The sequence below is a fragment of the Amblyomma americanum genome, chromosome 9 (assembly GCF_052857255.1).
Source record: "Amblyomma americanum isolate KBUSLIRL-KWMA chromosome 9, ASM5285725v1, whole genome shotgun sequence".
Taxonomy (NCBI): Eukaryota; Metazoa; Arthropoda; class Arachnida; order Ixodida; family Ixodidae; genus Amblyomma; species Amblyomma americanum.
Window position 1 is genome coordinate 5,069,043 of NC_135505.1, and position 16,917 is coordinate 5,085,959.

Sequence of the window (16,917 nt, forward strand, 5' to 3'; positions counted from 1 at the left end):
TTGGAACTACGCATTCAAATACTTTCATGAACAGTCAAAATATGACTCCAATTTTGCAACAAAGCTATCCACAGAATCTGTTTCTACAATTTCCTTTGGCAATGTATTCCAGATTTCAATTGCCCATGGGAAATATGAATACCTAAACGTGTCGCATTGTGTCGGATACTGCCTGATGTGTCTATTATGACAGGTTCTATTGGAGTGTCGGTGTGGTGGCTGCACGTAATCTCGCTTATCAATATTAATGTTGTTATTACATAGCATAAAAAGGAATTTCGTGACAGCCACACGACGCCGACAAACAAAGGTAGGCAGTGCTGCCTGGCTTCTAAGAGCACTTACGCTTTCGTGTCAAGAATACTTATGGTATATAAATGCAACGCGTTATTTTGGATGCTTTCTAATTTCTGTGAGAGTCCTTTCTGGTGCGGGTTCCACACTATGCTACCATACTCAAGAATTGGCCTTACTAAGGTTTTATATGCTGTTAGTTTCACATAGGATGGTGCTGCAGTTAATTTTCTTCGCAAGAAACCTAGTGTTCGGAAGGCCTTCGTGCATGTATTATCGATATGGGTATTCCATTTTAACGCGCTTGTAAAGGTTATGCCTAAATATTTTACTGTGTCAGTTTGTATTAAATCGTTGCCCATTAATGTATAATTGAACCTAAAGATCGACTTTCTATGAGTTATGGTCATATACTGTGTTTTCTTAACATTAATTTCCATTCCCCACATGTCACACCAGCGGGCTATATTGCTTAGTGTAGTATTTAGTCTAAGCTGGTCCTCGATTCCTTGTACACTTGTATAAATTACCAAGTCATCGGCGAATAGCCGCAATTTTACTCCATTTTCTGCACAATCGGCGATGTCGTTAACGTATATTAGAAATAATAATGGCCCCAATACGGACCGCTGTGGTACCCCTGAATAAACTTCGAGTTGGTCCGAGTCATAATTATTTATAGTAACATATTGAGTTCGGTTTGACAGATAGGCTGCTATCCATTCTACTACATTGTGTTCAATTCCGATAGACTTTATTTTCTCGATTAGTTTACAGTGCACGACGCGATCATAAGCCTTCGAGAAATCAATAAAAATAGCATCAGCTTGGAATTTGGAGTTAATTATTGATGCGAAATCATGTGTTATTTCTAATAATTGTGTTATAGTTGACAAGCCTTTTCTAAAACCGTGTTGCTTAGGATATAATATGTTATTTTCTTGTATGTCATGACGGCTTTACTTACTATGTGTTCCATTAATTTACAGCAGCAACTGGTTAGTGATATTGGTCTATATGTTTCCACGTGTAATTTATTGCCTTCTTTATGAATGCGTATTACTTTCGCACATAGCCAATCCTTGGGAAGAGAGGCTGTACTCAGCGATTCAGAAAATATAATTTGCAAAAAGGGAGACAGCTGCTGCGCGTATCGTTTCAAAAATACATTTGATATATTATCGGGCCCCGGCGCCTTCTTGGTGTCGATTTCCAAAAGTAAGTTTAAAATGCCCGACTCTGTTATCACAACTCCGCCCATCCGGGTGTCAGCGGCTGTCACGGGTGCACTCGATATTGGCCAGCGCGTGAAGACGGATTGGAAATAGGTGTTAAATGTACTTGCTACAACGCGCTTGTCTTCTATGACCAAACCTGCCACTTCTATTTTACTGCTCACGCCTTCTGGCTTCGACAAGTAGCGCCAAAACTTTTGCGGTTGATTCCTTATAAAATTTGTTAACTTATTTGAAAAGAAGTCGTGTTTTGCAGCTTTTATTTCTAATTTCAATTTGCATGCGAGCTCTATTATCTCCGCAGAATTTATCCTTTTTCTTCGACGCCTTCTTAGTTTTCGTTTTAGGTGAATTATGCTCCGCGTGATCCACGGTGTTTTCCGCTCGGTTCTTTTGAATTTTGTAGGTATGAAATTATTTTCGCAATGCATTATAGCCTCTTTTAGTTTTATTCAAAGGCCATTAACGCCTCCACCGGATTCAGCTGAGAAACCATCCAAGGTTTCCTCTAAGTAGTCAATAACACTCTCATCATTAGCTCGGCTATAGTCCTTGAAAGCTATTCGAGATGGTTTGGTCTTACACCCAGCGCTCATACGCAGAGTAAAAAATGTTAGAACCAGCATCTTATGATCTGAAATCCCTTCTTCAACGCGTAAATGTGGTGTTATCGACTGCGATACCAAAGCAAGATCAAGTACTGAACAGGCATTCTCCTGGACACGCGTAGGTTCATTAACAATCTGTGATAAAGAAAATTAAACATTATGTCAAACAGGTGCTCACTGTTTTTTGCATCTCTGTTGCCGATAGTTAACTTATTCCAATCTATCCCAGCTAGATTAAAATCCCCAGTTAATAACAGCTTTGTACGGTTATTAATTTTGCTGTGTAGGTAATCATGCACTTTCAAAAGGTGTTCCTCATGCGCTCCAGGGTGTCTGTAAATAGCACCTATTAACAATGATGTATTATCAAACTGAATTGTGCACCAAGCACTTTCATGGTTAGCTATTCCAGGCTCTTCTTGAAATGTTAAACTGCTTTTTATCATAATAGCTACGCCGCCTCCTCGGCTATCACGATCTGTGCGTATCAATGAATATGAGGCAGGCGAAATTTCAGTATCATGTATTTGGGCATGTAGCCATGTTACGGTAATTATTACAATATCTGGACTATACAGTATGATTATCTCTTCTAATTTATCAATTTTATTAATGAGACTTCGAGCATTCAGGCACAACATCGAAAGCGGCGCAGATATCCGTTGCGTCTTGTTACCTTGTCATTTCTTTCTGCGTTCTTTCGTGCTACCCTGTGCCGATGACGAGTTGTGGGAATCACTTAAGGTAGGTGCAACGTTTCTTGTTATTTCTACTCTGGTGCGTTTATCGGAATCCCACGTGTAAATACGTCCGTTCAGTCTTAGTTTATCAAATGATAGTGAGGCTTTTGTAACGTTTCCCCGTTAAATTGCCGCTGAAGGCCACAAGTTAGATCGGATGTCTCTTATTCTTCTTGAGAAATCTTCTGATATTGATATCGGTGTGCCCTTGAGTTTGTTACAGCAAGAAAGAATTTTGTTTTTTTCTCTGTAATCGAAAAGTCGAAGAATGATTGGGCGTGGGCGCTGACCGTAACGATTGCCAATCCTATGGATTCTTTCAATAGATTTAACTTCAAGGTCGAGTGTATCCTTGAATATACCTTCTTTTATTTTGTTTTCTAGTGTTCTCGCTTCCTCGTCTGAGTCTTCAGTAACGCCATAAATTACTAAGTTATGTCGGCGACTTCTATTCTCCATATCATCCACTTTATTAACGAGTTCATGCAATTGTTCGTTCATGCTTTTGCAACAACTTTCACATTCCGATATTTTTTGTTCGCATTGTCTGAATCGAGATAGCTCATCCTCAATGGACGTTATTCTTGTTTGTATACCGGCTACTGTTTTTTCCACTTGCTTCAAGTTAGAAGCCAAATCCTTCAATGTCTTATTTGTTTTACCTTGTTCTTTTTCTACACGAAATATATCGATAAAATGAAGTTGAAATAACATGGGAAGAGATTAAGAGTACAACAAGTGTCGATGTACCCAAAGGATCAAGGCAAGGTTGTCCGCTGTTACCGCTGCTGCTCATGCTTTAAATGATTAATATGGAAAAAAAGCTACAGGGAAGCAATCTCGGTTATAATCTGTCTTACATATTAGGCGAGAAGGTTGTTGAGCAACGACTGCCGGGTTTAATGCATGCCGATGACATTGTACTGTTATCGAATAGCCAGGAAGATTTGCAAACCCTGGTTAATTGCAGTGGAGACGAAGGAGACACTCTACTCTTCTGATTTAGAGAAACTAAGTCAGGTGTGATGATTTCGACGATGCAACTGATCAGGAGCTTACAATAGAAGGCCATGAAATACCCCTGGTGGCCGAATACGAATATCTCGGAGTATGTGTAAACGAAGGGCAGATGTACACTGAAAAGCACGAACAGTCTCTTATTACAAAAGGGCGAAGAGACGCCGGGATAATGAAACATAGGGAGTTTTTGGGGTACAACAAATATTAAGTACTAAGAGGTATTTAGAAAAGAATAATGGTGCCGGGGTTTACTTTCGGGAATGAGGTTCTGTGCTTAACAGCCGAAGTTCGGTGGAGATTAGAAGTAAATCAGAGAGCTGTTGGAAGATTAGCACCAGGTGTCCACGGGAAAACCACAAAGAAGGCAGTAAAGGGGGTTATGGGCTGGGCATCGTTCGAAGCCCAGCAAGCTCAGAGTACAAGTCTATATGAAGGAAACTAGACGAAAACAGGTGGGCAGCTAAGGTATTTAAATACCTATACAGAAAGAGCGTTGACTCGCAGTGGCGGAAAAGAACTAGGAAGCAAGCCAGTAAGTATGCCAGACATGAGGACGGAGAAAGACAGAGCATTAAACGACCGGTTAAAAACGCGGAAGGCAAAAATTGAATAACTTCAATGCCAAAGAAGCATAGTGTAAAACAATATCGATACTGGAAACAGCAGATCAGGAAGGAAACGTTCTATAATAACTCTAGAGGCAGTGCCCTACTCTTTGAAGCTAGGTCCGGATGTCCAAGAACGCGCAGCTACAAAAAGAAACTTAACAGAGAGGATGACGCATGTGCTGTGTGTGGTAAATCTGTAGAAAAATTAGAGCACCTCATACTCAAATGTGACTGTATCCGTCCTGATGTCGATGCAGACAATGTCACTCTTCCTGAGGCCCTAGGCGTTTGAGATAACTATGGTCATGTAAACAAATCTGCGGTGGAAATTAGCAAAAAGCGATTGGAAGATTGGTTACTGAAAAGCGAAGAGGTGACATAAGGTTAGAAGTGTAGGAAGACGCATTTAATGAAAATGGCGAGTCGTAATAACAACTTACAGAACAGTTAAACAACAATAGAGGGAAAAGAAGCTTAGTCTGGTGGCACCTGCCATCACCCCGATATAAAAGGGGACGCTCCTACCTTCCATCCATCCATCCAGCAAGAGGCGCCCGGGGAATCATCTGCGGTGCCGTCTGCTAAAGTGGGTGGTTCTGTTTCGTGGCCTTGCCATGTCTTTTCAGTATTGCTTTTTGAGGTAATGCTGTCTAGGCTCTTTACTTTGAATGCCTGAATTAATGAGCAAATTTATCGTACGCGCCAGCATGTGGGACTGCAGGAGAAGCTTGCGCAATTAAAACAATCACATGAAATATTGCAGGCGGAACCAATTGATTTCAAACTATAGCACGCGACGAACACCTGTTAGGGAGGTTGGAGCTGTGTTGAACTCTGTACACCTTTGGAACCATACCTTTAACAGAGCAATGTCGTAGCCGAGACCAGTATGTGATGTGTATGATGCATGAACCGCTTTGCTCTCCGCGTAAAATAGCGGGCCCTGAGCTCCATTCGTAGTGTTGTAGAAGATCCTCACCCACTGTATTGGTAGATCTCTGGAATGGACGAAAAGAGACAGTTGCGGTTATGATTTTACTGCAGTTGTAAGTACCATACAAACATCCGTTCTGCATTAATTTGCATTAAAAAAGCTTCAAACGGGATTATGTATTCATGATGTCATAAATCCCTTTACCTAACGCATAAAAAAAAAACAGCGCGAGACGCCACTAGCATACCGCCGAAGCGCAGCGCATTAATCGGTGCTAACTTGCTATTATATGTGCAGTGAACACTTTTCGCTCGCACCACTGTGACACAAACGCTAAGACGTCTTGAACATTGGGCTTCATAATTCCATCTAAGACACTTCTACTTTAGAGAGTTTTACCTGATCGGCATGCGGGAGAGGTTTCCTTCATCTTCTTTGCAAAAATTTTCATTGCGAGGTAGCTAGGTTATGAAGAAGGGAGCGCAAAAATCGGACGAGGGACAGAAGAGAGGCGAAATAAGACATTCACGAGCAATTCTGACCTCTTTTGAGTCTCTACTTCGTTTTTTTTTTTAACATGCATCACCAACGAGCCCGGCAGCTTGCTCTCCTAGCCAGGTTAGTTTGGTAGCATTAAGGGAAACACTCCTAGAAGTGCGTTTTCCAAAAAACTGATTGCGGCTCTGAGTTCTTATCACACAATATGCAAAATGGCATTAATGAAAGATTTTATATCCCTGTGGCGTCAGAATCACTGAAATTTTTACCGCTTGCTTGCATGCTTGTCTGGGCTCTCATTGCGGCGCGAAGCAAGCTGTGTGGTTGAAATTGGGGGATAAATACGTTTCCAGCATTTAATCGCGGGTGACACAGCTCTAACTCGCCTGACGCTAACTAGCGCATGCCCACCACGGCGGGCCTTGCTCTGACGGAACAAAGGACCGACACACTGGCTGACACAAACAGGCACATATTGGAACAGCAATAACGCCAGCTAGTAGCAAAACATGCTAAGGAATCGAGGTCATCGGACACGCCAGCAAGGTTACGAGCAAATGTTCTTCCACGCTAGGGCAGGGGATACTCCGCGGCCGGACAGGACGAGAGGAGGGAGAACGTTCCTCCCGACGAGTCCTCGCCCCGCTGGTTCAGGACGCTTGGCACCTCGCCCTTCGCGGGTTCGTTCAGTCCTGGACGTGTTATTGCTTTCTCTATCTCCCTTCTCGTTGACTTTTGTTCCTGTGAATTGCGCGAAGCATTCGGAAAGGTGCTTCATGCCAACCGATGCCGGATTTCGCCAGGTACGACCACTGGTTACCCATCTTTCGGGACTTTAAGTGTCAACACCTGGTGAACCGCGTTTGGCCTAACGCTAGGCCGAACGCCGGTGCCGCACCGCTGGGACCCGCTAACCACGCGGACCGCACAGAACGATCGCATCATGAATTACGCGTAAAGGGCGAATACATTACTTCGTCGCAGCTTGCCGAAGAAGGACGGAAGACCGTTCTCAACCTGCAAGAGAGCTACCGGCGCCCCGAAGCGAAGAACGCGATTCATGGAAACGCAGACCCAACGAACGCGCCGGCGACGCCGGGGAAGGAGCACGGCACCGCTACCGGCGTTCCTCGCAACGAAGGCAAGTCCAATTCTGCTCTTCGGAAAAATCCACCTGCCCGACGTAGGCAGGCGCCACTTCCATGTCTACCAGCAAACGGCTATAAAGTCGTCGTCACGCCGCGAGGCATGAACTTGGGCACCGTCGTGCCGCGCAGCATTCGCCGAGCCACCTGTGTAGCGCTCGACCTACTGCTTGAAGAGGTGGTGAATGAAGACAGTCTTCGTGTTAACGCAGTTAAAGATACATTGACCATTAGCACACCGAATAAGCCCAGGGCTTCAGTGTACAGCAACCTGACACTGCTCAAGATGGGCGACAAAGCGTACGAAGCGACATCGTACGTGTCAGCGCCGGACGACCCCACGAGAGGCGTCATTTATTATGCATACGATGGCGGGACAGCCGATGAGGCCTTACAGGGATTTCTGAAGCGCAACAACGAAATTACAGTGGTGGATGCTCGCCGCCTCGGACAGTCATTGTCCATCCTGGTGACTTTCGCCGCCAAGAAGGCTCCAGACACCATCTACTATTGGGAGAGTCCTTTCTGCGTGTACCCGTACACGGAGCCGGTCGAAATCTGTTTCAACTGCAGAAGAGTCGGTCATCGCGCGGACGTCTTCTACAAACCCAGGACACCACTGTGCCGCAGATGCGGCGAAGAACACCTTCCCAAGCCGAGGGGGAAGAGCTTAACGTGCACGCCAAAGTGCATTGTGTGCAAAGGCGCCCACAACACCGGCAGCAGGAACTACAAGCATCGCTTTGTATACCGCCGCCCCAGACACAACTGAAAACAAAAGAAGCAAAATAGGAAAGCGGTCAGTCCGGCTACACGTGGCGTCCCAGAGACAAGGCCGGCAATCGATCGTCGAGCCACCGTCGGGGCAGCGATTCCCGCAACAGATCACCTCCTTCCCACCGCTGTCGTCGATCCAGGGTGCCAGCTCGAGGCAGGGAAGCAAGGACAGACGGAGGAGTGCGAGCAGGAGCAGGAGTGGAAGCTGCTCGAAGAAGCAGGTGAGCTGCCGGATGCGGCCTCCCAAAACTATACGGCTCGCGAGAAGGAGATCCTAGCAGAGAGAGATGGCCGAAATGAAAGGCTTTTTAAATCGCTACAACCCCCCCGCAAAAGCCATGCCCCACGTATCTCGCACGCCCCCCTCTCCCGCGCTAAGCGCTATACCCTCCACCAGTAATGCGATGGAAACGGATAGCCGCATTACCCTCAAAAGGCCAGCTCCTTCCGACGAGAGCTCCGAACGAAACGAGCTGCGGAAGCGTGTCAAAAAAACACCCCGAAACTGACAATCAAACCTAAGGCTACAGACAAAATAAGAGCCAAAATGAACGCCCTCGAGAACAAATTTAGCGGTCTCGAGGAAAAAGTTAACTCTTACGAAGGAAGTAACCCAGCTGGGTACAAATATCGCTATATTTTTCAATCAAGTAGTGGAGCGCCTCGCGGCCTTGGAGGCAAGCCGTAACGTAATGCCACCAGTCGCGACCTTGCCCGTGATCATCCCTCCCATATCCCACCAGGGCCCCTCCCCAACAAATTCAGGTATGGCAATAGAATTGCAGGGGGTTCCGCAACAAGCGGGAAAACTTGCAGTTTCACATCCAAAACCTTGGTAGACAACCGGACATGAGAGACCTTCAAGAAGCAAGCGGCCCGGCGAAATTACCAGGCTATAAAGCATTCATTCCCCCCTCGAACGCAGTGACGACGGCGATGACCCCTTTCACGGCTACCTTTGTGCAACCCAACATTATGGCGATACAACACACTATAGACAGTTCTAACGAACAATACACGTTACTAGAAATTGTGCCTAGGAAAAAGGGAGACGCAAATCCCTTTATCCTGAACTTAAACAGTTCCCCGAAAGACAGAGGTTGAGGCATTCCCGACTTACTGCTTAAAGCCACGCGCCTGGCCGCCAGGGCGCATCTCCTGGTTGTAGGCGACTTTGACGCCCAAAATTCCGCTTGGGGTTATCGCAGAAGCAGCCCCAAGGGCACCAGGCTGTGGCAAACGATCTAAAACCTTGGCCTCACAATTCTTAACAATCCCCAAAAAAACACGCGGGTCGAAAATAGCGTTAGCGTAGACACCTTACCGGATCTCACACTCTCAAAAAACATTCACGACGCCCACTGGTCTAACACGAAACATACACCGGGAAGCGGCCATTACATACTAGCTACGACAATTGACACGAAATTGCACAAACTGCACCCCATGCGCTCTCGCATTACCGACTGGGATAGCTTCAGACGCATACGAGAGCAGATTGCCCCCGGTCAGATCAACAACCTAACGGAGTGGATCGCTGCACTCAAAGACGACGTCACGACCACCACGGTCGAGACGCCTAGTGAGGACCAGCATCAAACGACAGACTCTAAACTCCTCCACATGTGGGAAGCGCACGCCAGCCTGCTAAATCGCTGGAAGAAACAGACACAAAAGAAACTTACGCAAGCGTATGGCGCAACTCGAGCGCCAAATCGAAATATACGCCCTAGAACTGCAAGAAAAACAATGGGACCAGATTTGTGATAATATGAATGCGAAAATGGGATGCAAAAAGATATGGCTCTTGCTCCGCCACCTGCTAGACCCAACACACACAAAATCCACACAACGCGGCCAACTCACGAGACTAATTCACCAGTATCAAGGTACAGACGCAGAACTAACCGCCGAACTGCAAAAACGCTACCTGAACACGTCGCATACAGACCCCCTAACCGCATACGAGGGCCTTCCCAATGAGACCCTGGACGTGGACATAGTAGCTGCCGAGGTCTGGTTTGCTCTGGGTCAGCTCCGTACCACCTCCGCGGCAGGACTGAACGAAGTGTCGAACAACGCGCTCAGAAACCTAGATCCCAAGTCTGTTGCGACTCTGACAGACCTAATGAACACCTACTGAAGGGAAGGCGAGATCCCCCAGGAATATAGGCATGCACGTGTGACCTTCATCCCCAAACCGGGAAAGAAACTCTCGATCGAGAATCCGTGGCCCATCTCCCTCACGTCTTGCATCGGAAAACTGATGGAGCATGTCATCCTTAACCGATTGCAAATTTACGCGGAAGATCGCGACCTGCTTCCTCCTACAATTATTGGCTTTAGGGCCAGCCTGTCAATGCAGGACGCGATGCTCCAGCTTAAGAAGGACGTGCTGGACCCTCCACGCGGGACCGGAACGAAGGCAGTGCTCGGGCTAGACCTGAACAAGGCCTTCGACAACGTCTCACATGAGGCCATCCTCAAGAATCTCTCTAAAATAGACCCGGGAGAACGGACATTCAATTACGTCCGATCATTCTTATCCGAGCGGACCGCAGAGCTCGCATTAGGTGACCCCAAATCGGAGCCCATTTCTCTGGGAAGCCGAGGCACGCCACAAGGCTCGGTGATCTCGCCTTTCCTCTTTAACCTTGCACTCATTACACTACCCCCCCCCCCCCCCGAAATCGCCGCCTTGCGGGGCTGCAGCACACCCTATACGCAGAGGACATCACCCCGTGGGTGACCACTGGGAATGACGGCCAAATAGAAGATACACCGCAGCACGCGGTGGACATAATTGAAGCTTACGCGTCGGGAGCGGGCCTTCAATGCTCGCACTCGCAATCGGAACTGCTGGTGCTTAGGGCGAAGCCTCGAGGTAGAAACGCAAACCTGACCCCGCCGACACCTCTAAATGTATATGTGCAGGGACTTTCGGTCAAGGAGGTCCAAACCATACGCATACTGGGCATGTACATCCTGAATTGGTTGCAGTTAACCGCAACTCCCAATCACGTTCGGCGTCCGTGACCCCAAATGCAATCTTCTGTATAGCATTGGTACCCATAGCGCCATCTCGCGCCTACCGGAGGAACCCATACTCTAATGTGGAGGCTAAGGAGCACGGGCAGCCGTGCTGCGGAGATATGCAAGGCGGAGGGCAGGCTGCGCGGTTGGTTTGAAAGAGCGTTGTGCACTACTTTATCAATATTGGGAATCCAATCCAATCCACGGAGCTGTGCTGACGTGTCTCGCATGGGCTCCCGCCTCGAAGCCACTTTTCGGCAGAAAGAGTCAGCCTTCGGGCTCGAATATTTTGGACGACATCCGGGCCATTGTCCAGTGCCTGCTGCAGCCGGATTTTGCCAATCTACGGACACCTAGGCATATTGCCGGCTGACTGCCGGCCTAGCCATCGAGCTCGACCTAGCTCGTCACCTCTCCGCCGGGAACTGAGCGCCCAGGGACCCGCACAGATGGAGTACGCCGTGGAAGGCGAGAAAATATCACCGTCGGAGCTCGAGGCCGGAAAATGGGAAACCATTCTTCGTTACCGCGACCGACAACGAGGCCTGAAGAATAAAGGGCCCGCATCAACCGACGACGAGCCTGCGCAGGGGCACGGCCAAGGCAAGTCTAATTCCAATTTTCCATCGCGAAAGAACGGGAAGAAGCTACTTGCACTCAGCAAGAAAGCCCTTCTCCCGCGCTTACCGACCGACGACTACAAAATCGTCTGCCGACCACAAGGTTGGAATCTGAGGGACTTTGCGCCCGGACTACTACTCTTCTGCGCCTGCGAGGTGGCCAGGCTGCCGTATGATACGGTGAAGAATGAAGACATTATCAGAGTCAATACGGCCAACAACACCTTTACGCTATGCACGCCCGATCGTCAACGGGCGACTGCATACGCCAATATTGAAAAACTGAACCTCCAAGATCAAACCTACAACGTAACGTCGTACGTGGCGGCGCCCGAAGACTCGGTAAAAGAGGTCATTTACAACGCCTACGCGGGAGACTCGCCCGAAGCGGTTCGCCAAGGCTTCGGAAACCGAAACGAAGGAATAGAAGTTGTGGATGCCCGAAGGATCGGGAAATCCAGAACAATACAAATCACCTTTTTTGGAAAGAAGCTACCCAGCCAAGTAATCTATCAGTGCGGCGTCTTTCGGGTCCACCCCTTCAGGGAGCAACATGAGGTATGCTACAACTTCAGGAGAGTAGGACACCGGGCCGATGTCTGCTACAAACCTACAACGAACCTTTGCCGCCGCTGCGGAGAAAATCACTCTAATCCACCTGAGGGAGAACAGCCAACCTGCCAACGCGTATGCATCGTCTGCAACGGGGGCCACAACACAGGCAGCCGGAACTGCAAATTCCGGCTGATCAACAAGAACAAACAAGGAACGCCCCATGGCAACCAGACACCCAAGCAAGGGGACAACGACTCATCACTACACGGACACCAGTCTAGGCCCAGGAAGAAGGAACACGGTGCTACCGGAAAAGGAGGAAGCCACAGCCGGAACAACTCCAGCTCCTTCCCGCCCCTGGGGAACCCTGCAGGGAACGACAAGAGAAGCTCAAGCCGCGGACGCAGCGATAGCCGCTCCAATAAAAAGGTGAGCTGGCCAGCAGAGGCCTCCCAATCTATTGACGCTCGAGAGAAGGAGTTTCAGATCCAACTACAATCCCGAGACAGAGAAATTGCCAGCCTTAAAAAAGAGTTGGCTGACATTAAACGCCTGTTACAAGCGCATCAGGTACAGAATGCCACTGCGGCTAGAATGCCACCCACCGCGTTCCAGGATTCGACCAATAATGCGATGGAAACAGACGCTATTTGCCACACTCCCTCCAACGCTTCCCAGTCTTCAGCCCATAACGCGACGGACACAGACGCCAGAATAGCAACTAAAAGACCGCATCCTACAAAAGAAGGCGAGGAATCCAAAAGAAAGGCCGAGGCTTCGGAAGCCGACACCCCGCAGCCGTCGAAAGCGCCTACCAAACTCAGGGCAGACATCAATACTCTGTCAGAGAGAACTAGCGCTATATCAACAGAACAAGCAACCTTCCAAGGCCTCGTTACTACCAAATTTGCAGAGATAGATATTCGCTTTGCAACACTAGAGGGACAGGTATCCCAAATAGCCACCTGCATGCAGCAAATAATGGATAGGCTTACAACTATCGAGGCCCGCCTACCCCCCACCTTGGATCTGTCCACGACGCCACAACCATCTATAACCCAACATGGCACCACGCCAAAAATTTGAAATTTGGCAATGGAACTGCAGAGGCTTCCGCCGCAAGCGGGCCCACTTGCAACTCCACATCCAACAAGCACCGTCTGTTCCAACCCCAGACGTGATTGCATTGCAAGAAGCTAGCGGCAGGGCTACACTGCCAGGCTATAAAGCATATCTGCCACCTCATTATGATACTAGTAACGCAGCCGGCTCCTTCACAGCCACTCTGGTGCATAGAAATATCACCGCAATTCAACATTTTATAAATGATTCGGAAGAAGATTACACCCTACTTGAAATAGTACCAAGGCAAAAAGGAGGCTCAAATCTCTTCATCCTTAATGTATACAACCCTCCCAGAAACAAAGGCAATGGACTCCCACACTTGTTGATAAACACAGTAAAGCTGGCTGCTAGGGCTCAACTATTAATTGTGGGAGACTTCAACGCTCAACACCCAGCATGGGGATATACCAAAGCAACTCCGAAAGGGAACCTGCTCTGGCAAATCATACAGTCACTAGGGCTCACAACGCTAAACAACCCGAGCGACCACACACGCATGGGTAAAAGTGTATGTGTAGACACATCTAAAGACTTATCCCTCTCTAAAAACGTCAAGGACGCAAAGTGGGTCAACACCGGGCAAAACCTTGGTAGTGATCACTTCATCCTTAGCATCACCTTCCCCACGACAAAACTTAAAAACAAAGCAAAAGAAATACGAACCACGGATTGGGACAAGTTCAGGCAACTTCGCGACAAAACAGCTCCAAAGGAGATCTCTAATTTTAGCGACTGGGTTATCTCCCTGAATGAGGATGTCAGCTCCACTAGCGTTGTGGTGCCAGTTGAGAAGGAGGAGCAGATTGCAGACTCAAAACTGTTACACCTGTGGCAGGCACAAAAAGGCCTCCAAAAATGCTGGAAGCAGCAAAAACACAACAAGCGACTACGCAAAAAGATCGCTGAAATCGAGAGGCGAATCGAGGAACATACACTTACTCTAAACACAACAATGGAACCAAATATGCGAAAGCGTCAATGGACAGCTCGGAAATAAGAAGACATGGCATCTTCTAAGACAGCTGCTCGATCCAGAACAAACACGTCCCGTGCAACAAAGTCAACTGTACAGGCTCATACATAAATATGAGGGTACAACTGAAGACCTAATCAAAGAGCTAGCAGAACGTTATCTAAACACGGATGATAGTACCACACAACCAGACTACCGGGGGACTCCTAATCCAAATTTAGACGCAGACATCACAGACGCAGAGGTCTGGTACGCAATTGGAAAACTGCGGACAACATCTGCGGCAGGACCAGACAAAGTAACAAATAAGACTCTCAGGAACATAGACGCAACGTCGATCGCGGCGGTTACAGACCTTATGAACAAATACTGGCATGCAGGCAACATACCACCAGAGTGGAAACACGCGAAAATCACTTTTATTCCTAAAGCGGGTCAGAAACTCAGCACTGAGAATCTACGCCCAATTTCATTAACATCATGCCTAGGCAAACTCATGGAGCATGTCATCCTCAATAGGCTCCAAAACTATGCGGAGGACATGAACCTCCTACCTGAAACAATGTTAGGATTCAGGGCCCAACTATCTACCCAGGACATTCTCTTGCAGCTTAACAAGGACATAATTGAAGCTGACGAGGGAACAGGAACGAAAGCAATATTGGGTTTAGACCTTGTTAAAGCTTTCGACAACGTCACCCACAAAGCCATCTTGACAAACTTGTCAGAAATCAACCCCGGAGAAAGGACGTACAACTACATCCGATCCTTCCTCACTAACAGAACAGCAGTGATAACGGTCGGAACAATAGAGTCTGCCCCAATCAAACTAGGAAGTAAAGGAACGCCACAGGGCTCCGTCCTGTCCCCTTTCCTTTTTAACCTCTCCCTCATCAAAATTCCCCCCAAACTGGCACAAATACCAGACCTACATCACACGTTCTATGCAGATGACATCACACTTTGGGTAACCAAAGGATGCGAAGGCTACATAGAAGACACACTCCAAGCAGCAGTGGACATCATCGAGGCATGCGCATGGGATTCCGGCCTCACTTGTTCTGAGCAAAAATCTGAACTCTTCGTGATCCGTCGTAAACAAAGAGGTAGGCGTACCACGACATCCCCCCCGCAAATAAACGTCTATGTTAATGGACGATCTGTCAAAGAGGTACAGACCATGAGAATATTGGGGTTGTATTTACAAACAAATGGAAAAAATACTGACACACTCACTAAGCTAAAACGCACGGTAGAAGCGACGGCGCGATTACTCCGCCGCATAGCTAACCGCAGACAAGGGGTGAGGGAAAGAGATTTATGCCGCCTAGTGCAGGCCTTTGCGCTGAGCAGGATACTCTATGCCACCCCTTATTTGAAATTTTCGAAAGCAGAAAAGGACAAATTGGATAGCATGATACGGCAGGCCTATAAGGCTGCGTTAGGACTCCCACTAAATGCCTCAACCGAAAGGCTTATGAGGTTAGGAATACATAACACCTACAATGAACTGAAAGAAGCCCATTTAATGGCTCAAACAGCGCGATTAGCCAATTCCAGAACTGGCAGGAGTATTCTTACCAGGCTCGGAATTAACTTTCAACCTACGAATAACGATGCTAAAGTAGACTTACCCCGCGCCTATAGGACGGCCCTACTACTACTAATGTTTTTGGGGAGTGGTTTACTCCCCAAAAACATGCACCCCTTACACCATGAGGGTAGAAGACAAGCACGAGCCAAAGCCTTACATAAGATATACAGACAGTGCGCTGCAACACTTTATGTAGATGCGGCAGAATACAAAAATACCAATGCCTTTGCAGTTGTGGTTGTGAACGAGAATGGTGACCACATCGTCTCGGCGACAATCAAAACGAAATCCTCTGAAACGGCAGAAGAGGCGGCTATAGCCCTCGCCCTAGCACATACCCAAGGGAGCATCATCCTCAGCGATTCCAAAATGGGTATCAATAATTTCGCTAAAGGGCGAATTACAAACACCTCCCTTAGAATCCTTAACGCAACCAAATTCTCACCAAATTATTCCGAATTGATATGGGTCCCAGCCCATTCGGGGAATCCGGGGAACGAGGCAGCCCACAATAAAGCCCGAGGTTTCGTCGACCGGGCAGTGGATGAGTCTGGCTCCCTAAATTTCACGAAGGACTCAATGATCACATATCATGATCTCACCAATCATTTTAAACTAGAGAGGAGAATGTTCCCCCCTCCAGACAAAAGACTTACTAAAGAACAAGAGGTTACGTGGCGTCGTCTACAGACGAGATCGATACGCACCCCATCACTCCTCGCGCACATTTATCCAGATCTTTACAACCCAAACTGCAAACACTGTGGCCAACGTGCTACCTACGATCACATCCTGTGGGACTGCAAAATAGAGCCACCTCCGGGTGATCTAGTTACAGCTCCTTCTCTCGAGCGGTGGGAGACCGTGCTGGCTAGCTCTGACCCCAGAACGCAAGTTTTGGCGGTGGAGTGGGCTGACAAAGTCGTCGAGGGCTATGTACTCTCGACCACTTAACGCGACCTCTTGCCAAGCTCTTCCCGGCGAATAAAATGTTTTACAATCAAAATCAATATTGGGCACGATAACTTTGAAAGAAATTGCCCAAAGTTCAATGAGTTCTGTTTCAATCTTCATTTCACTCCATCAGCTTTGATCTTTCTAGCCTTGCTATGATATGATGATGTGGAATTCATTATGTAGTAAATAAATGTTGCTGAC

The 16,917-nt window shown here is 47.7% G+C and overlaps 1 protein-coding gene across 3 annotated transcripts in view; it reads right to left on the reverse strand.

Annotated features, from left to right (window-relative positions):
- Positions 1 to 16,917, reverse strand: part of LOC144103810 (trypsin alpha-like) — a 609,247-nt gene that overhangs the window by 260,316 nt on the left and 332,014 nt on the right. For all 3 annotated transcript variants that reach the window (XM_077636512.1, XM_077636511.1, XM_077636513.1), the window contains one exon: positions 5,362 to 5,503. In XM_077636512.1, coding sequence (XP_077492638.1) covers positions 5,362 to 5,503 — 142 coding nt within the window. The remainder of the gene's footprint in view (positions 1 to 5,361; positions 5,504 to 16,917) is intronic.